The sequence below is a fragment of the Embiotoca jacksoni genome, unplaced genomic scaffold (assembly GCF_022577435.1).
Source record: "Embiotoca jacksoni isolate LCO1_2020_lvr unplaced genomic scaffold, fEmbJac1.0.p SCAF_24, whole genome shotgun sequence".
Classification (NCBI taxonomy): domain Eukaryota; kingdom Metazoa; phylum Chordata; class Actinopteri; family Embiotocidae; genus Embiotoca; species Embiotoca jacksoni.
In genome coordinates this window covers 5,189,207-5,206,017 of record NW_027185375.1, presented here as the reverse complement: position 1 = coordinate 5,206,017, position 16,811 = coordinate 5,189,207, and the positions used below count along the sequence as shown (strand labels likewise).

Genomic DNA, 16,811 nt, shown 5'->3' with positions numbered 1-16,811 from the left:
CCAACTCATAGGTCATGAGAAGATGAGAACGCTGTATTGTCTATTACAATACATCCTGGTCAAATAATTCAAAGCAGGCAGCAAAGGGCAGCTATCAGAAGGCACAAATTGCCTTCTTGTACCCATTTTCCTGACAAGTGGGGCCTTAAGTCTCCTGCCAGATGATGCCAGATCATCCGTTTCAGCCTCGCCGATCTCAAGCCGCCTTCCTATTTGTATCCCGTCCTGTTTTGCACTCTCGTGCCTAATTTGTCAAAATCGCCTGCTCCGTCTCAGGTCAACCCCAAAGACCTGGACGCCAAGTTCGCCTACGTCCAGGTGACATTTGTCAAGCCGTACTTTGAGGAGAAGGAGGCGCCGGAGAAGAGGACCGACTTCGAGAAGTGCCACAACATCAACCGCTTCGTGTTCGAGACGCCGTACACGCTGTCGGGCAAAAAACACGGCGGGGTGGAGGAGCAGTGCAAGAGGAGGACTGTCCTCATAAGTACATGAAACACACACACACTCAAACACTGCGGTTTTGTAGCTGGACGCAACACTTGACAGGAAAGCAAGTCTCTACATCATACTGCATAAAGTTGTGACATGATGAGAACGGCCCGTTGTTACTGTTAAACATCACACCTGGTAACGTGCTAACGTTAAGCATTCGTCCATGTCATCACAACACTTTTCGGATTAGTGCGAAATTATCCCTTTCAGACATTTACCGTTGCGTGCAAAACAATGATTTTTTTTGTTTGTTTACAGAGCAGACGGGCGAGGCGCTCTCCCAACGCGCGTGCCCCGTGGCGGACTAAACGGCAATAAATATTAAACATTGACATCAACAGCAGGTTGGCGCAGCCAGCGGCAGCTGGGCGCTCGCGACCCCGTTCGTGTATCTCTGGGTTGTCTCGTATAACTTGACGAGCGTCCGCCAGCAATGTTTTTCTTTCTCGTTCACTTCATTCATATAGTTCTCTCTGTCCGCACACACGAACAGAGACAACATGCTCGACGTGTCTTCTAATTTGCGGAAACAACACGTGGTTTCGCCCGTTCTTCTCCTCCAAACAAACAGCGCTGCTGCTACTGCCAAAAAAAAAAAAACCCAAAAACCGTTGTCTGCCTCCACATGCGATTGTTTCCACATAGCAAACAGGATCATGTTTATTTTAGTTCCAGATAACTTGTAACTTGTTTGTTACATTTGCATGAGTTTCGCCACCCAACCAGTTTCCCCCTGCTCTCGCTCGCGTGCAGCCGCCAACACGTTCCCGTACGTGAAGAAGCGCGTGGAGGTGGTGGGCGAGAAGCACGTGGAGCTCAAGCCGGTGGACGTGGCCATCGATGAGATGAAGGCGCGGACGGCAGAGTTGACCAAGCTGTGCTCGCACCAGGAGGTGGACATGATCCAGCTGCAGCTCAAGCTGCAGGGCTGCGTCTCCGTGCAGGTGAAGGTCCCAGTCCGTCAGACACGTTGCTCAGCGGAACATTTTAAGCCATTTCTTCCGTCCCTTTTCTTTTAGAACTAATAAAATAATCCGTCTGATTCACTGACCTGCTTTCAGCTGCGGCGAGACAAATAAAACAACGTAAACAGATGGGGGGGGGGGGAAGCGAAATAAGTACACGGTACAGCTTTGTCCTGCTAGATATACATTTATTCCAAAGTATGAACATTGATAGGTTTCAAGAATTACTCCCAGTTCGGCTTGTTTTCATCGATGTCTCCCAAAGCCCTTTTTAAAAGAGGAAAGGCTTCAGTCATCGACCAGTGACATGACCAAAAGCTATTTAAATAGTTTGCAGTTTGGTCGCCACATTTTCTCCAGCAGGCTCCTGTCAGCTCCCGGGAATACCTTAGCCGTGTCATGTAAACTTTATACTAATCTGTATGAAAGAGACCTGTGTACCACTGTGCAAGGGCTGTCAAAATGTATTTGTGTGGTAATTGTGTGCACTTGTCAGCGTATGAGAATGCTTAACGAGTTGATGCATGTTTTGCTGCAGGTTAATGCAGGGCCGATGGCATACGCCAGAGCATTCCTGGATGATACCAAATCCAACCAGTCTGGCAACAAGAAAGTGAAAGAGCTAAAGGATATTTTCAGGTACACTTTATCCCTATAAAAAAAAAAAAAAAAGAAAAAGAAAAAAAAGACTTGACAAGACTGCGTGTTGTTTACAGAAACTTAGTTACTCTGAGAAATTCTTTATAATTGTCACCTTTTCCTTCATAAGGGATCTGACAGGTCGTCGGTTAAGTTTGTCTTTTCATTTCTGCTGACGTCAGGCGCTTCGTGGAGGCCTGCAGCATGGCTCTGGACATAAACGAGCGCCTCATCAAAGAGGACCAGTTTGAATACCACGAGGGCCTGAAGGGCAACTTCAAGGAAATGGTAAAGGAGCTGTCGGACATCATCCACGAACAGGTAATCTCGCTTCTCTGGGGCCGTCCCGCACAAACGCTAAAATAGCCGGGCGGCACGAGGTAGCCCGACGCCTCCTCCCACCTCGTCACACACGGACATGCACAGACACATTTCGTTCTGTTTGATGAACCGTTTACTGCAAACTTACATTTATCACACGCGTGGGTTTTTTTGTGTTCCCACCCCCCTCCCAACCTTGAAAGGTATCTTGCCACATACATACTTTAGATTTGGAGGAAGCTTGTTTTCTCTACGGGATTAAAAATGAAATAAATAATGAATAAAAACTCTCTGCTCTACTTCTTGATCGTTAATGTTTAACATCTGTCATGAGCAGATGTGAAGTGAGTTGCAACGGGAAGCTTTTGTCAATTTAACATCCAGTAATCATCGAGAGCTAAATTTCCTCTTGAACATTTCCTGCTGGAACAATTCTCAGTGTTATATGGGAGACGACTCGCACACTGATCTGCTGCTGTCTTTTTTTTGTTGTTGTTTTTTTTGTTAAACGCCTGTCAGTAGAATAAAGCTGATTCTGTGTGTACATATTGTGATATATTGTGTAACGTGTCCTTCTGCTGCAACACTTGAGATCACGCCGAGATCCTTTTTAAAGATGCACTTCAACCGATATTGGCTGATTTCCCTCAGAAGAACGTGTCATGGCTGTATCTGTCACCGCGGCTCCTCGTGGTATTCCTGTGTGTGATTGTGCCTGTTGTCTTTTCACCTCCCTTCCTTCACCAAACTAACTCCTCTGACTTTTCTTTCCTCCAACGTGCTGGCATTTAGCTTTAAGGAAAAACAGGTAACGTGATCGCAAAGTGTGTTTGAAGCTCGCTGTCTCGCGGTTTTGTTTTGTTTTGATGTTTTTGACGAACATTAGATATGATTTTGCACCTTTCTACTCGTTCTTTTCCCCCAGATGTTTTACGATTAAATGCAGAGATGTTCTACATTTCAAATTAGCAAATAAAAAAAAAAAAAATCAATTTAGAGTGGGAGAAAAAAACAAACAAATAAAATAGAATGAAACGGCCAAATGCCGCAGCTTAATGTCAAATAAGATGCATTCAGCTGGAAAGATGTTTTCAAGGCATTCAGAGGTCACACTTGGTTTTGTCAACCATCAATTTCCTCCTTTGACAAACATGTCGGGTCACTGAGACATGAAAAAGGTCTTTACACTGTAACTATACCGGTGTTGTTTGAAACAATGCAAATGAGACATGACCCTTAATCAAACCGGGTTTACATTGCCACTGCCGTGTTGTTGAAAATTTGCATGTCTACACACATAAATTATTCCATCCTGGTCCTCCCTCGGTTGTTCCAAACCACAACACTGATAAAGATGTCATTTAGGATTCAGCCAGCTTTCCTCTCCACGTCTTAAATCATTCAGCCGTGGCAAAACTTGTCAGAATTATGACACGAAACAACAAAACTTTCTGTTCGGGGAGTTTCCCTGATCTGTTTAAACTTGCGGGCGATTCATTTGCACACTGCTGCCGTCCCAACAGAAGTTAACAGAAGCAGCTGACGGCCCTCTGCAGTATTTAGGTGGCGAAGGAGCTTCACCTCCCACCAGGGTCCAGGGAGGAGAGGAAAGCTCTGAACGAGGTCAAAACTCCAGAATCGCCCACACTGTAGAGAACAGCTCATTGTGAGGCTGACACGTTTCAGCACGCGATCTCCGGTGTTTCCCCGAGGCAGACGGCGCGATGGGTTCGCGCCCTTCATGAGATAAAAAACGAAACTGATAAATCAACGCGACTTAGTGACAGACAAGCGCATCAGCCACTCCCGAGCTGAGTACAAGTCTAAAGTACAATGTAAAGTGCATAATTCATAATAAAGACAATGGTGGTCTTCGTCATGACTGTCCTGATGAAAGATGATCCTGAAGTTCTGATTGATTACCGGGACCGCCGAGGTCCACTTTCACGACTGTGATAAATACAAAAGAAATGTGTATTTCTTCTAATTATATAATTGTCGTTCTTAAATACTCGACAAACTTTTTTTTATGTCGGACAGCAACAAAAATAGAGCCTTTTGAAAGGTGACTGAAATCTACAGGATCTTTGAAGTGAAAGGATTTGAATATTAGTGCACCGGATTGTTTGGTGTTTCGGTAATACATTTCATGAGATGAGGATGTTTGAAAGAGTTGTGCATACACTTTGGTATCTTGCTTTTCAACCTCCTCTGTTTTGGCATCAGCTCGATCAAAAACTCCCCTCTGGGCTTTTATCATTGTAACGTTGGAAGGTGTGCGTGTGTGTGTGTGTGTGTGTGTGTGTGTGTGTGTGTGTGTGTGTGTGTGTGTGTGTGTGTGTGCGTGTGCGTGCGTGTGTGCGTGTGCGTGCGCGTGTGGGCGGACACTCATCCTCTGTGTTTTGCTCTGACCTCAGATCTACCAGGAGGACATGATGCGCTCACTGTTGCAGAACTCCGTCCACGTGTTTCGTGCCATCAGCGGGATGTCCACCGAGCTGGCCTGACTTCTGACCTCTGACCCCCCCCACACACACACACACACACCCATCGGCCATCCCTTCAGTCTCGTGTATATCCTTTCGAAACTTCCCCGAAGGACCCGAAGCGGATGCGAACAGGACAGCTACGCTTGGCCAACATGTCCCCTGCTGGACGCGCAGCGGACGGTTGGACCGAAAGATTGCAGCACGGCACATGGATTACAATAGTCGCACCGCAGCAGCAGCGTTTCTGAGAATGTATCACGGCGACACCAACTAAATGTCTGCATGTCTGTTTTTGACGTTGTGCTGAGTCACGCGAGGCTGCAATGCACCTTTTTTTTTTTTTTTCTTTCCGCTTTGGCAACAGACTGCAGGACTGACTGTTAGCGGCTGTACTCGAAGCAATTCCCTCCGTCCTCTTGTCTCTCTCTCTCTCTCTCTCTGTCTCTCTCTGTCTCTGCGACGTTGCCCCTGGACATCTATGCAGGACACACCACACGTCCTCCAGACTCGCCTTCCGCCGCCCGAGACGGCAGCGTCTCCTTCAAACAAACCGAACGCTGTGACGCACCACAGCGTTCGGTTTGTTTACGCCGTCGGGACCCGTGCCAACACCACCAACCCGACTGGATCTGTGGTAACAGGCACCCAAAACCGAAAGCGTTCGCGTCCTCCGCGACACAAAAGGGTTGTTTCATAGCAGACCGTCACACCCAGGCGAACAAACTGCGACGGACGCGCGGGGATCGGCGGCGTATTAGTGAGCGTCCAGCCGGCGGTACCGCCCCGGTTCATTTCCCCGACCGGCCTCCTCCGGCCTGGTCCAGAGTGACGGACAAGAAAAGACAGAACCTCGGGGTTGTTTTAAAGCTGGGCGTCAACGCTTGCTGGTGAGAGTGGTTTTGCGGAGCAGCTCGAATACATTGTAAAGGTTAAAAAAATAAATAAATAAATAAAAAAGTCCTAGATTGTATTAGAAGTAACGAATAATGTAAAACCAGAAAAGAAACCTTATTATTACAAATTCTATCAGAGCTTTAAAACAATCATTGAAACGGTGTTATTTGAAATCAGGGCCCGGACGCACGGATCGCGGCGTCGTGGTCGTGTTTGCTCCAGCGCAGCGGGGTGAATGAAGAGTTCCTCTCGTCTGGGTGTAGATCCAGTGCCTTTGTGCTCCGCCTTTCTGAAACGACTCCCTTTATCTCAAGTAATAAGAAGTACCACGTGCTGGTTCTTCACAGTATTTCACAAGTGCTACACTGAAATTAGCAGTTAGATGAATTATATATTCCATCAGATGTACAGAATTTGTCAGCGTGCTGTAAATTGAAGTCTGTATCCACGTATGTTTGTATGTACTTGTATGTATGTATTATATTTGTTACCTTTTTTTGGACTCTCGTCCGGTCCAGGATCAGTCCTCGCAGAGAGATTTTTGTTTTCGTTTTTATTGCACTATATACCGAGGTGCAGCTGCTTGTCCAACTTACTTTGTAAAAGCCTTTTTCAAATAAAACCCGGGGAAAAACTGAAAGGTCACTCAAAAGATCTCCCTGACGCAAACGTTCCCAAAATGCCGCCGACGTTTTACGCCGAGGCCAAAAACGCAAACGAGGAATTCCCGTTTCCGTGACGACCGGGGAAAACGCCGACCGCGGGTCGTGCGACGCATTCGACAGAGCTCGGTTGAAAAACTTTAGACGAGAGCATTTTGTGATGGAGTGGTCGGGTCGGGTCGGGTTGAGATCGGGCCTGAGAAAAAGCCCCGTCCTCAAGCGACCCGGATCTGTTTGAAACGCACAAGCCAGCTGTGAGCGCAGCGTTTTCTTGAAACAACAATGTGCTTATTTTGCGGGGGCGTGCCACCAATGTCATACAAGGTTCACGTAGAAATATATACATGATTGTATAATAATCGGCAGGATTATTTCCCTTTTTTAAAAAAAAAAAAAAAAAAAAGCACATTACACGTTAAAAAGTGTGGAGTTTTAAAGTGGGAGGCGTGCATGAGCTGATATCATTTTATGGATTCAAGGCATACAAAAAAAATGAACGGATAACAGTAACAGGAAATGAAAAGTGTGGGATGCAGCTTTTTTTGGAGCTTAAAAAGGACTGCAATCACAGAAAAAAAAAATACATGGAATTTCCTGTGTTTTTTTCCCCCACATGGAACACATGTATAACACATGTGGGGGGGGGGGACACAGGAAACACATGTGGCATAACACATGTGGCAAGGTGTTCTCGGGAAAAACAATTGGGAAAAGTTTTCACACGGATATCTACATGAGTTTCACTCATTGCACCATGGCAACGTCCCAAAATGCACGCTTCCCATGCGCAAAAATAAACGAGACGCAGTTGCACAACCACGCGATCAAATGACTTCATGCAAGTGTTTCTCCTGTTAGGGGGGGGGGGGGGACTTGAGGTCAGGATACCACCCCCTCTCGAGACATACACACTGAAAGCCTCGACTCCCATCTCCGTGATGTTTTCCTTTCTCTCGTCTTTGTGCCATCGGTTCTCTCTCTGCGTAGTTTGTTCGAGCCATTAACAAACACATAATCGGCTTAATGATTCACAAGACTCGCTTAGAGCCTTGACGACTTCCTGGAGGAATGGATGGACACTTGCGGTTTATAAAGCCTCGCTGAAGAGGAAACAAGCGATTGCGCCCCTCCTCCCCCTCCACACACACACCCAGAGAGCCACGAGAGCAGCTTCCTTGTTCAAACTCCTGTGAACACATCGGTTTCGTGGGGGCTGGATGTCTGTGTTTGGTTCGTGTGGAAGACAAAAACTGGTTGAACATTCCGTCTCTTGACAGTCACGTCTCCTCCACCGCGTCCCTCCCACTCCCGCTCCCGCTCCCCGGCTCCGCCCCGCTGTTCCCGGACTGAGTGGGTAGACACCGACGCAGTCAAGGTGCTTTAGCGAACGAGTTTAGTTTCCCTTCCGTTTAATATTTACTCCCTTCTTTTACATTATTATTATTTTGTTTTTATCTCTCTGGGCAGCCTCCGTAACTGTTGGGAGGATATATATATTTTTTTTTTTTAATTTTTTTTTTTCTCGGACTGGAGAGGAATTTACGCGTTTCCAGATGGAATAAATGCAGAGCGGCTCGAGGACAACATGACTGTCACTCTGGAGTTTTTCACCTTCCTTTACACTGCCATCATCACGGTTGTCTACTGTCAAGCAGGTAAAGCCCTGGCAGCCCGCTTCTGATCATGACGACTGAAAAATCCGACCTGCTGCTGGAGTAGGTGGACCATCACGTCCTGCCATTGGCAAAGTTCAGCAGGCTGAGTCATTTGTGAATTGTGCATTTTTTTTTTCTTCCTGGTACAAAAACGGCTGGATGTGAAATAGTTTACTACCGGCCTACTAGTTTAATTGATAAGTAAACAACTATTTATTTTTCGGCTTTTTTTCATTTAGGGGTTTCTTTTTTTATTATTGTTAAATTTGCAGGTTAAGACCGTGATTTCGTATTTGCCTAATTTATTTTAATTATTCGTATTTAATTGACCTGGCTGGCCTGTAGTTATCGTTTACCTTTTTTTTTTTTTATATGCAGTCTATGTTTTATGTGCGGGCTCTTCAAACTGAGGCCGGCGGATCTTGATGGATGGATTTATTTTTTTTAATTTTTTTTTTAATTGTTATGCCAGAAGACGGCTGGCACGCGCAGATATGATAAATAAGCCTACATGAATCTCTGAGCCACTTGAAGACAGCTGATTCATCGGGAGATGAGTTCCTCGTTAATGTGGTCACGGAAAACCACCTAAGCCTATTTATTTGTTTATTTTTCTTATTTTCTGTTGAGACTAGTGGCACTCCCAGTAAATCTGGTCGGGAAAGATACTTATGATTCATAACCTAAATTACTCGCGCCGCCAATCGGCTACCGTGGTTACCAAACACACTCCCAACTACAACGTAAACTGCGGCCGCCTTGACCACACTGTGGTCTCAACTTTACAACTTTGAGATGAAGTCATTCGTGTTGAAACACATATCAGTGTCTGCTTTTGACTTCATATAAAAAAAAAAATAATGAAGATCAGATTTGATTCCTGAGCATGTAATATGTCTGGGCTTCAATGTGATAGAGTCTACAAACCAGCTGCAGGAGCTGTCAAAGAGGTTGCGGGTTTTACTTTGAAAATGTATTGAAATAATACAGGTCAAATTGCATCGATATGATCCTGAGATAATATCAGTATATTTCAGGTTGTCCCCGAGATAATTACATTCCTGTCAATATTCCAAAACACTGAAACATATTTCAAGAGCACACAACTGCAGAAGATTAATAAGTGTTATAGTTTTATATTTCAGCATAAATATAGTCTGCCTTCAGATATTTCATGAAAACCAAACAAATGAGCCGTCGGCTCTTCATTTTGTGAACGACCGCAGCGACTCGGTGAGATTCAAGATTCTGGATCAAACACGGCTGATTTCAGTCACGCTGGTCGTTGCTGCGTGTAACATGTGTATGCTGCGTAACTGTATGACATCACTACGGCAACAAGTTGTAATATTGCCATTACCGATGTAGGAATGACCAAAAAAAAAAATCACATGATAAAAATATAAATGACAATAAATGAAATAGGCTGTACGAATGACACCGATATTGTCGCGAACACTACAATACGGCACTCTAATGGTTGTCCATTGTGATTCTGTGTGCAGAGCGTCATTCGTTCTGAAAACCTGCTCTTTTTGTAACACCCCCCCACCCCCCTCCACCCCCCCCAACAGATTGCCCTTTTCCGGCACCCAGGAACCTGTCGTACAGATGGATGGACCCGTTCACTTTGAAACTGTCCTGGTTCTGGGAGAAGCCCGACAACCTGCCGCCCGGCTGCGAAATCAGTTACGAATTAAACCTGGAGAACACGGACACGCACAGAGTAGGAGAAACGGTGAGAGCTGCGGGCGCGAAACCCACACTGTCCAGTGCCGGGACGACGCACTCCAAACGGGTCCAAAGGTCAAGTGTGAAACGCAGGAAACTCTTCCTTAACGGTCGCCACGTTGGCTACGAAGAGGAAGTGGCACAAAAGTGTTTACGTTCCGCCTCTGCTGCTGGACAGAAGCCATCAGTGTGTTGTTTTGTGTGTGCGTGCGTGTTAAACGGAGGTCATGTAATCGAGTTGAATTCCGGGTTAAACAATTAAAGCCGCAGATATTTATTTCACAATTAACTTGAAACTGTAGTCAAGCACGAGACTGTGCTGCCGTGTTGCTCGTGCCGCAGACTTTAAAAAAAAAAAAAAAAAAAAAAAGGCAGCCTGTTATTTCTGCTGGACATTCATTAAACACTTTGTTGTTGTTGTTGTTTTGTTTTTTTCCCCAACAAAAGTTGCGCACAGAATCGAGACATTTCATCAACAACTGTCTCACGGAAGAAATGGGTTCTGGTCAGTGGGAGTTCAACATTCAGGTCGTCAGCAGCGGGTCGTGTCACGGCTGGAATTCGAGCAGACGCGAGAACAAAATCATCAATACGCCACGAGGTAAGAGCAGCAAAACTGAGACGACGACAATACAAAGAACTAAAGTCGTGTCCTGTGTTTCCAGCACGTGCGTGTATGTAACAACCTTTTGTTGTTGTTGTTGTTGTGCACAGCTGAAGTGGTGAAGGACTTCCAGTGCCTCCTGAGGTCCAATGAAACGAACTGTTCCTGGATCCCAGTCGACCCGTCTCTCAACTGGACGCTCTCCTACAGGTGAGCGTCAGCTCGACTGCAACAGGAGTACAGCCTCCGCCGCTTCCCGACGCGCCGTCACCGAAGCCTCGCGTCGCCCTCCTCGCCAAGCCGACAGCAAGAAGTAATAAATCGGCGTGCCGGCGTCTTGTCGGGAGCCGGTTTCGATTTGGTGCCATTATAGTGACGCGCGTGACTAGTTTCTCCCGTGTACCTGTTAACATTTAACAGTAAGAGGTATTTGCAGGCGTCTCGGGAGCGCGGCGTCCCTCGCCCGAGGACACTTTTGGCACGCGGGCGGCGGGAGCCGAGGTTCGAAACCGCTCAATTCTGTGGGCGACCCGCGCGAAAGTGCTTTGTTGTAGTAAACCTGCCACGCGGTTGTAATCGACCCCCCCTCCCCCCATCCCCCCGTAAGTCATCTTCAGAGTCATTTGAGCAGAATATTATCCGACATATTCCGCTCAATGTCATTCGCAAGAATACCGAGATTCCCGCGTCAAAGTTCCCTTCAGAGCATCTGCAGCGCTCGGTGGAAACCCACTCGTAGCTTCACCCGGGGCTTGCGAGGTCGTGGTATTATACTCGGTGGCGACCGAGCGATTTACAGGAACCGCGGCGCTCACTTCCTCATCTCGTCCCTCGCAGGAGCTGTGGAACCACCGCGGAGGATATAAGAAGCACAAAAGAGTGCGATCGGCCTTACAGAAGCGGGAAGAGGTGCGGTTGCTTCCTGAAAGTCGACGCCATCGCCAAAGACATCTGTGTGTGCGTGAAGACCGAAGCTGGACTGAACACCTTCAAACCGAAACTGGGTCGGTACTCCCTCGGAATGTGTTGTTGTCGGTGTCATAACAAGTTGTGTGAAGAAATGTGGGACGTTTACTGTCGTAACCAAAAGCCGATCTCGTTGAGTCGGGCCCGCCGCCGCGCGCAACAGAAAAGTAAAGGATGTTTTGTGCGCGTTCCCTCCTCCGCAGTGATACCGCCGCCGAAGCTGAGCATCAAAGAAAGCGGAGACAACCTCAACCTGACGTGGACAACTCCAGACGTCGGAAAGTACTGTACTTGGAAGTACATGGTCTGCTACAAGAAGTGCAACGAGGACAAAGTAAGTTGTCCAACGCGCCCGTGTAATTTGAAGCCCTCCCTCCCCGGTCGAGGGCGTTCGCGAAATCGGCAAACGCGGTCTCGGGAAAACAGAAAAAGAGACCCGAACGGCCTTCGTCGTCGTCCGTTCAAAACGGGCAGCGAGTTAGGGAGGCCGGGCGGGCTACAACCGAGTCGGGACGTCCCGCCTCGTTTTTTTTGTTTTTTTTTGAAGCGAATGCGTTTATTTCCTTTTCGCCACGAACGCTGCGACGTCAGGTGACGTCAAACCCGCTTCTCATAAACCTCCTACTTGTTTTTTTTAGTGGGACGTTCCCAGTTTGAAAGGCGTTCAGGTGGATTTAACCGCTCGTGAGTTTTGCAATTTTCCCCACTTCCCGCTTGCTGATGAACGCAGCATCCGTTGCGAATCCCACCAATAGGGTTTCATTTTTTATTTTTTTTTACAAATGTTAAGTCTTGTACACACCATGCAATCATTTGAGTAGAATTTGTCATGATTTTGCATAATCGTTAGAATCGTATCCAGTAACGCATATAAAAACTGCTGGATGAAACCAACACGGGGAGGTCATCAATAGTCCCGTTAATATTTCCGCTCTTTTAATGACGTCCAGCCCCGCTTCTTCTTCTTCTTCTTCTTCTTCTTCTTCTTCTTCTTCTGGGGTTCGAAGGGACGAGTGGAGAGTTACCGCCACCCGGTGTTCAACCGGCGGCGTTACCGCGAGCATCTTTTAAAATAAACATTTAAGGTCGAGCCGCATAGTCAAACATCGCAGCGGGCGAGCGTCTCTTCTTCTTCTTCTTCTTCTTCTTCTTCTTCGCGACGCGTGTTGTTAAAGCGCGACCTGGCTTTCACTAAAATAGCGGCGTAAAACGGAACAGAAAAAGCACAATCGGAGCGCAGTCGCTCGCCGCCGGAGGATCGACCGTCAACCGAGCCGCCGTGACGTCCCGACGGCGCGGGGGGCGACGCGCGGTCCGTCCGCGCCGGCAAAAAAAAAGCTCAACGCCGCGGTGTCGTGTGCTTGCCGTTTTCCAGGTTTGCCAGACCTTCCAGCCGATAATGGACACCGAAGAACACGGGCCGATGCGGGTCCCCTACGACAGGAGCTGCCTCTACGAGTTCCAGTTCAACACCACGAGCGGTGAAAACTGCGTCCCGGTCTTCAGCAACGGCGGCGCAAACGCAACTTACGGTAAACCGTGCGCCCGACTTCACTGAACCGGGCTGCGAGTCGGTCGGCTCGACGACGTGTCGAGTCAGCGTCTTTGTCGGATGATCCCCGCGCTGCTGTTTATTCTGTTGTTCTTTTATCGGGTACTTTTCACATGATTTTTTTTTGTTGTTGTTTAAAGTGTGGGTTGTCCTGAATGTAAATATGATTTTTTTAATTTTTTTTTAATTTTTTTTATAACACCTTTACATGTTTGATCCTGATGCAAATATTTCTTGAAGTGTGCGGGGAAATCGGGAGCGAATGCAAATCTGAATGTAAACTCAACAGTTAGCCAGGTGCCTTCGGTTGTTTTGCATCGCGTCAGACGGCACATTTGAATTATCTTTTTTTTTTTTTATTATTATTTTTTTTAAGCTCGTTCGCCGGCGCGGTGATAAACTGCAACAGAAGACATTAGACCCGCGTGTTTGCAGAGTAGGTTGTTGTTGTTGTTGTTTTTATCTTTACAAGATTCATATTCATTTCTTGAACCCTGGATGCCACCAGTTGCAGACAAATGTGGTTTCCGCTTTACGTACAGTATTCTCTGCTTGCAAATGCTTCTGGTACCAGAGGCGCCATGTCGGCACACACACTTTGTTTAAGGCAGCTGCGTGCGCCGTGTGGAAGCTTCGGAGCGCTCTGTTGGTCAAATCGTATATGACACCGTAGCAGACGGCACTGAACGCCGCTGATAAGACTGATATTAATGCGACATTTACGTCAGCGCAGACACGTACACTTAAAAAAGAAGGAGCTCTACCCAATAATTACAAATAATTCTAGAAAGCCTTTGCACAATCACGCGCTGCAAACGGATTTCAACGTTTCTGCGCTTCCTCGTGCGCTTCGACAATTTCCCCGTCGGCCGAATTGGACCGGAGCGAGCGGGGTGATTCTGCAGGATGTAAAATCAATAATAATAATTTTTTTTAAAAAAGCGTCTGTTGTTCTCCGCAGGTTCTAACAAGCTTCACGACGGGACGCTGACCGTGGTCTCCATCGTCATCCCCGTCATTCTGTCCGTCTGCGTCATTCTGTCCTGCTACTGCTTCAGGAGGTACGTGTCGGGCCGAGCTCCGTCCACCGGGCGGAAAAAGCCAGGCGACGTGTGTGTGTGTCAGAGTAAAATCTTGTGACATGTGTAAAGACGTTGACACATTGGTGAAGAAAAAAAAAAAAAACACACGCCCGTTGCAAAATTTTAAGTGGAAAAGCTCGTTACCGCTTTCTGTCGCTGACGTGCTGTCCTGTTGTTTTTGCATCCGTCCGTAGGCACAGGGCCATTATTTGTCCCAACATACCGGACCCTTCTGCGATATTCAAGGAAATGATGGTGAACGGAAACAAAGAACACAAGGTAGATTTGAAGGAAAACCTGCGATCATCTTCTTGCTCCTTTCGTCCGCTCTCCCCGTTTCCGCACTTATTACGCTGTTCTGTTTTGTTTTTTTCTTTTCAGATCGCAACGGGGAGTCTCTACACGCCGGTATCGGAACCCGTGGAACCCTGCAAAATCACCCTGCTGACAGAAAACGGTGTCCTCCAGCAGAACACCTGACGTGACACGCGCGCACCCTGACGTGACACGCGGCCGCGGGACGGCCACTCGGGGCAAATTCATCAGGAACATTTACAGAGTTTGACTGAACAACGGGCTGAAAACGATTGGCTTCACCAACTCCCCTCCGGCTGAAGGTTCAGTCACGCGAGAACTTCAACATCTCGATGTTGTCGAAAGCCTGCTTAAGATGTTACTCTTGATGCACACGGACACGGGGAGCGAGTACACTGAATCACAGGAGGTACTTTCAAATGGAACGGCCCAGCTTCGGGCCCGGAAATGCCAACCGGGCAAGAAAACACGCCGCTCGTGTCCTCCTGGATGACGAGGACGAGGGCGGGATGTGTGTTTTCTTTGACTGGACACACCTGGAAACTGTCCTGACCTGATGCAGGAGGTGGAAACTGTTCCAGCTGATGCAGGGGCTGGAAACTCTTTAACCCGATGCAGGACCTGGTCTATCCCTCAATATCTGCTGTAGGACGAAAGGAAAAAAAAAGAGACTTTATTGGGAGTTTATTGGACAAGCGAAAGCCAGTCAGGCTGCAGCTAGACACGAGGCGGGGAGAAATAACCTGAAGTGTTGAGAGAGCAAATGTTTCACAACGCTGAAAGTGATCCAAAGACTGCACAGGAAGTCAAGAGCTGTTGTTGACCTTTACACCCCTTTTTTTTGTCCGTTTGGGTCGGACATCTTCAACGAACGGAGTCAGAGGGACGCTGCGCTCAACTCGCAGCTGGGACTTCTTTTCTGTGGGGAAACTCTGAATATTTAATCTTGGAACTAAATTTAACAACACCCTTTTATCAGTGCATGTCGAAGGGAATTATACCGAATCTGGACATTTGGGGAACCTGCATGAACTTCGGACATTCTCGACTTCAGCGTCGACGCGACAATGTCTCGTATATTTTGGATGAAAATAAGTCTTTTCTTACAGTGCATATTTAAATCCGTTTAATCCGTGTTAAGAAGAATCCTTTTCAACCTTTGTACACCTTCTAGGAAAAGAGATCAGTGATGGGAATTGTGGAAACATCTGCATGCCTATTAAACTGATGACAAACGTAAGCGTCAGTCTGTTGATATTGTGTACGCTCCGTTTCCTTTTATCACTTACCCACACGCCCGAATCCAACATGGTGCAACACTGGTGGCGATAACGCTCTTCCTTCCTTAGAGTGAGGGAGGCTGTTTTTAATCTTCTGCTTTGCTGGATTTACTTGTACTATCTCTTTACAGCTATCGAGGAAAGTAAGAAAGAGAAAACGTGTGTGTGTGCGCGCGTGGTAACGTTGTTCTTCACTGCCGTCTCGTCAGTCGTTATTGCTCATTTCTTCAATGGAAATAATGCACCTGTCTCAGCTTGTAGATGTTAGTCATGCTGCCAGTGGGCATAACGAGGCTTGGGCACATTACTGTTATTAATATAAATCTCAACTTAAAACCTCACAAAAGAGTGTCATGAGTTCCACTATGAAGGATCTTAGAGAAGAATAACTTACTTTAAAAACATTAGACAAATGTTTTGTGGCAACACTCTCAATATGTTTTTTTTAAAAAGAAATTGCTACGGAGATGGTTTTAAAAATGTTTGAGCGTAATGTTCTGACAACATTATGAAAAACAACACAAAAAATGTTGGCACACAATATTTTTATTGTAGAATGTTTGAGAATATTAAGAAGAACAAGAGTTAGTTATGGAGTTCCACAAGGCTCAGCGTTGTGCCCGATACTTTTTACTTTGTACCTGCTTCCATTAGGAGATGTCATCAGGAAGCACTGCATAAACTTCCATTGTTATGCACATGACACTCAGCTATATCTTTCTATAAAACCAGATGACACTAATCAGTTAGTAAAACTTGAAGCCTGTCTGAAAGACATAAAGGCCTGGATGACCAAAAACTTCCTGCTTCTAAATTCAGACAAAACGGAAGTTATTGTACTTGGTCCTAAACACCTCAGAAACTCTTTCTGTAATCACTTAGTTACCCTAGATGGCGTTCTCTTGGCCTCCAGCAAAACTGTGAGGAACCTTGGAGTCATATTTGATGAGGATTTGTCCTTTAGCCGCCATATAAAGCAAATCTCCAGAACTGCCTTCTTTCATCTACGTAATATTAATAAAATCAGGAAAATCCTTCCTCAGCGTGACACAGAAAAACTCATTCATGCGTTTGTTACTTCTGGGCTAGATTATTGTAATTCCTTGCTGTTAGGATGTCCAAATTACTCATTAAAAACCTTGCAGCTGATCCAAAATGCTA

General features: G+C 46.5%; 2 protein-coding genes across 5 annotated transcripts in view; both read left to right on the top strand.

Moving 5' to 3' along the window:
- Positions 1 to 6,443, top strand: part of dock11 (dedicator of cytokinesis 11) — a 57,891-nt gene extending 51,448 nt beyond the window's left edge. For 2 of the 4 annotated variants that reach the window (XM_069159159.1, XM_069159158.1), the window contains 5 exons: positions 277 to 487; positions 1,249 to 1,439; positions 1,999 to 2,099; positions 2,282 to 2,420; positions 4,838 to 6,443. In XM_069159159.1, coding sequence (XP_069015260.1) covers positions 277 to 487; positions 1,249 to 1,439; positions 1,999 to 2,099; positions 2,282 to 2,420; positions 4,838 to 4,927 — 732 coding nt within the window. In that variant the 3' untranslated portion in view covers positions 4,928 to 6,443. Of the gene's footprint in view, positions 1 to 276; positions 488 to 1,248; positions 1,440 to 1,998; positions 2,100 to 2,281; positions 3,229 to 4,837 lie in introns of all 4 variants that reach the window. The other 2 variants (XM_069159160.1, XR_011178757.1) reach the window with 2 other exon arrangements.
- A 518-nt stretch (positions 6,444 to 6,961) lies between these two features.
- LOC138204049 (interleukin-13 receptor subunit alpha-1-like) lies at positions 6,962 to 15,609 on the top strand. The gene is made up of 10 exons (XM_069159161.1): positions 6,962 to 8,120; positions 9,695 to 9,858; positions 10,299 to 10,452; positions 10,566 to 10,665; positions 11,293 to 11,459; positions 11,625 to 11,755; positions 12,797 to 12,953; positions 13,935 to 14,034; positions 14,250 to 14,334; positions 14,437 to 15,609. The coding sequence occupies exons 1-10, from the start codon at positions 8,051 to 8,053 to the stop codon at positions 14,533 to 14,535; spliced, it is 1,227 nt and encodes a 408-aa protein (XP_069015262.1). The 5' UTR covers positions 6,962 to 8,050; the 3' UTR covers positions 14,536 to 15,609.
- The last annotated feature ends 1,202 nt before the right edge of the window (positions 15,610 to 16,811 follow it).

Bases quoted from the DNA above. Each gene is read 5' to 3' on its own strand.
- LOC138204049 (XM_069159161.1), top strand. From the start codon at position 8,051: ATGACTGTCACTCTGGAGTTTTTCACCTTCCTTTACACTGCCATCATC. The intron at 11,460-11,624 runs GTCGGTACTCCC...CCTCCTCCGCAG, and splicing joins CACCTTCAAACCGAAACTGG to TGATACCGCCGCCGAAGCTG. The intron at 11,756-12,796 runs GTAAGTTGTCCA...GCCGTTTTCCAG, and splicing joins AGAAGTGCAACGAGGACAAA to GTTTGCCAGACCTTCCAGCC.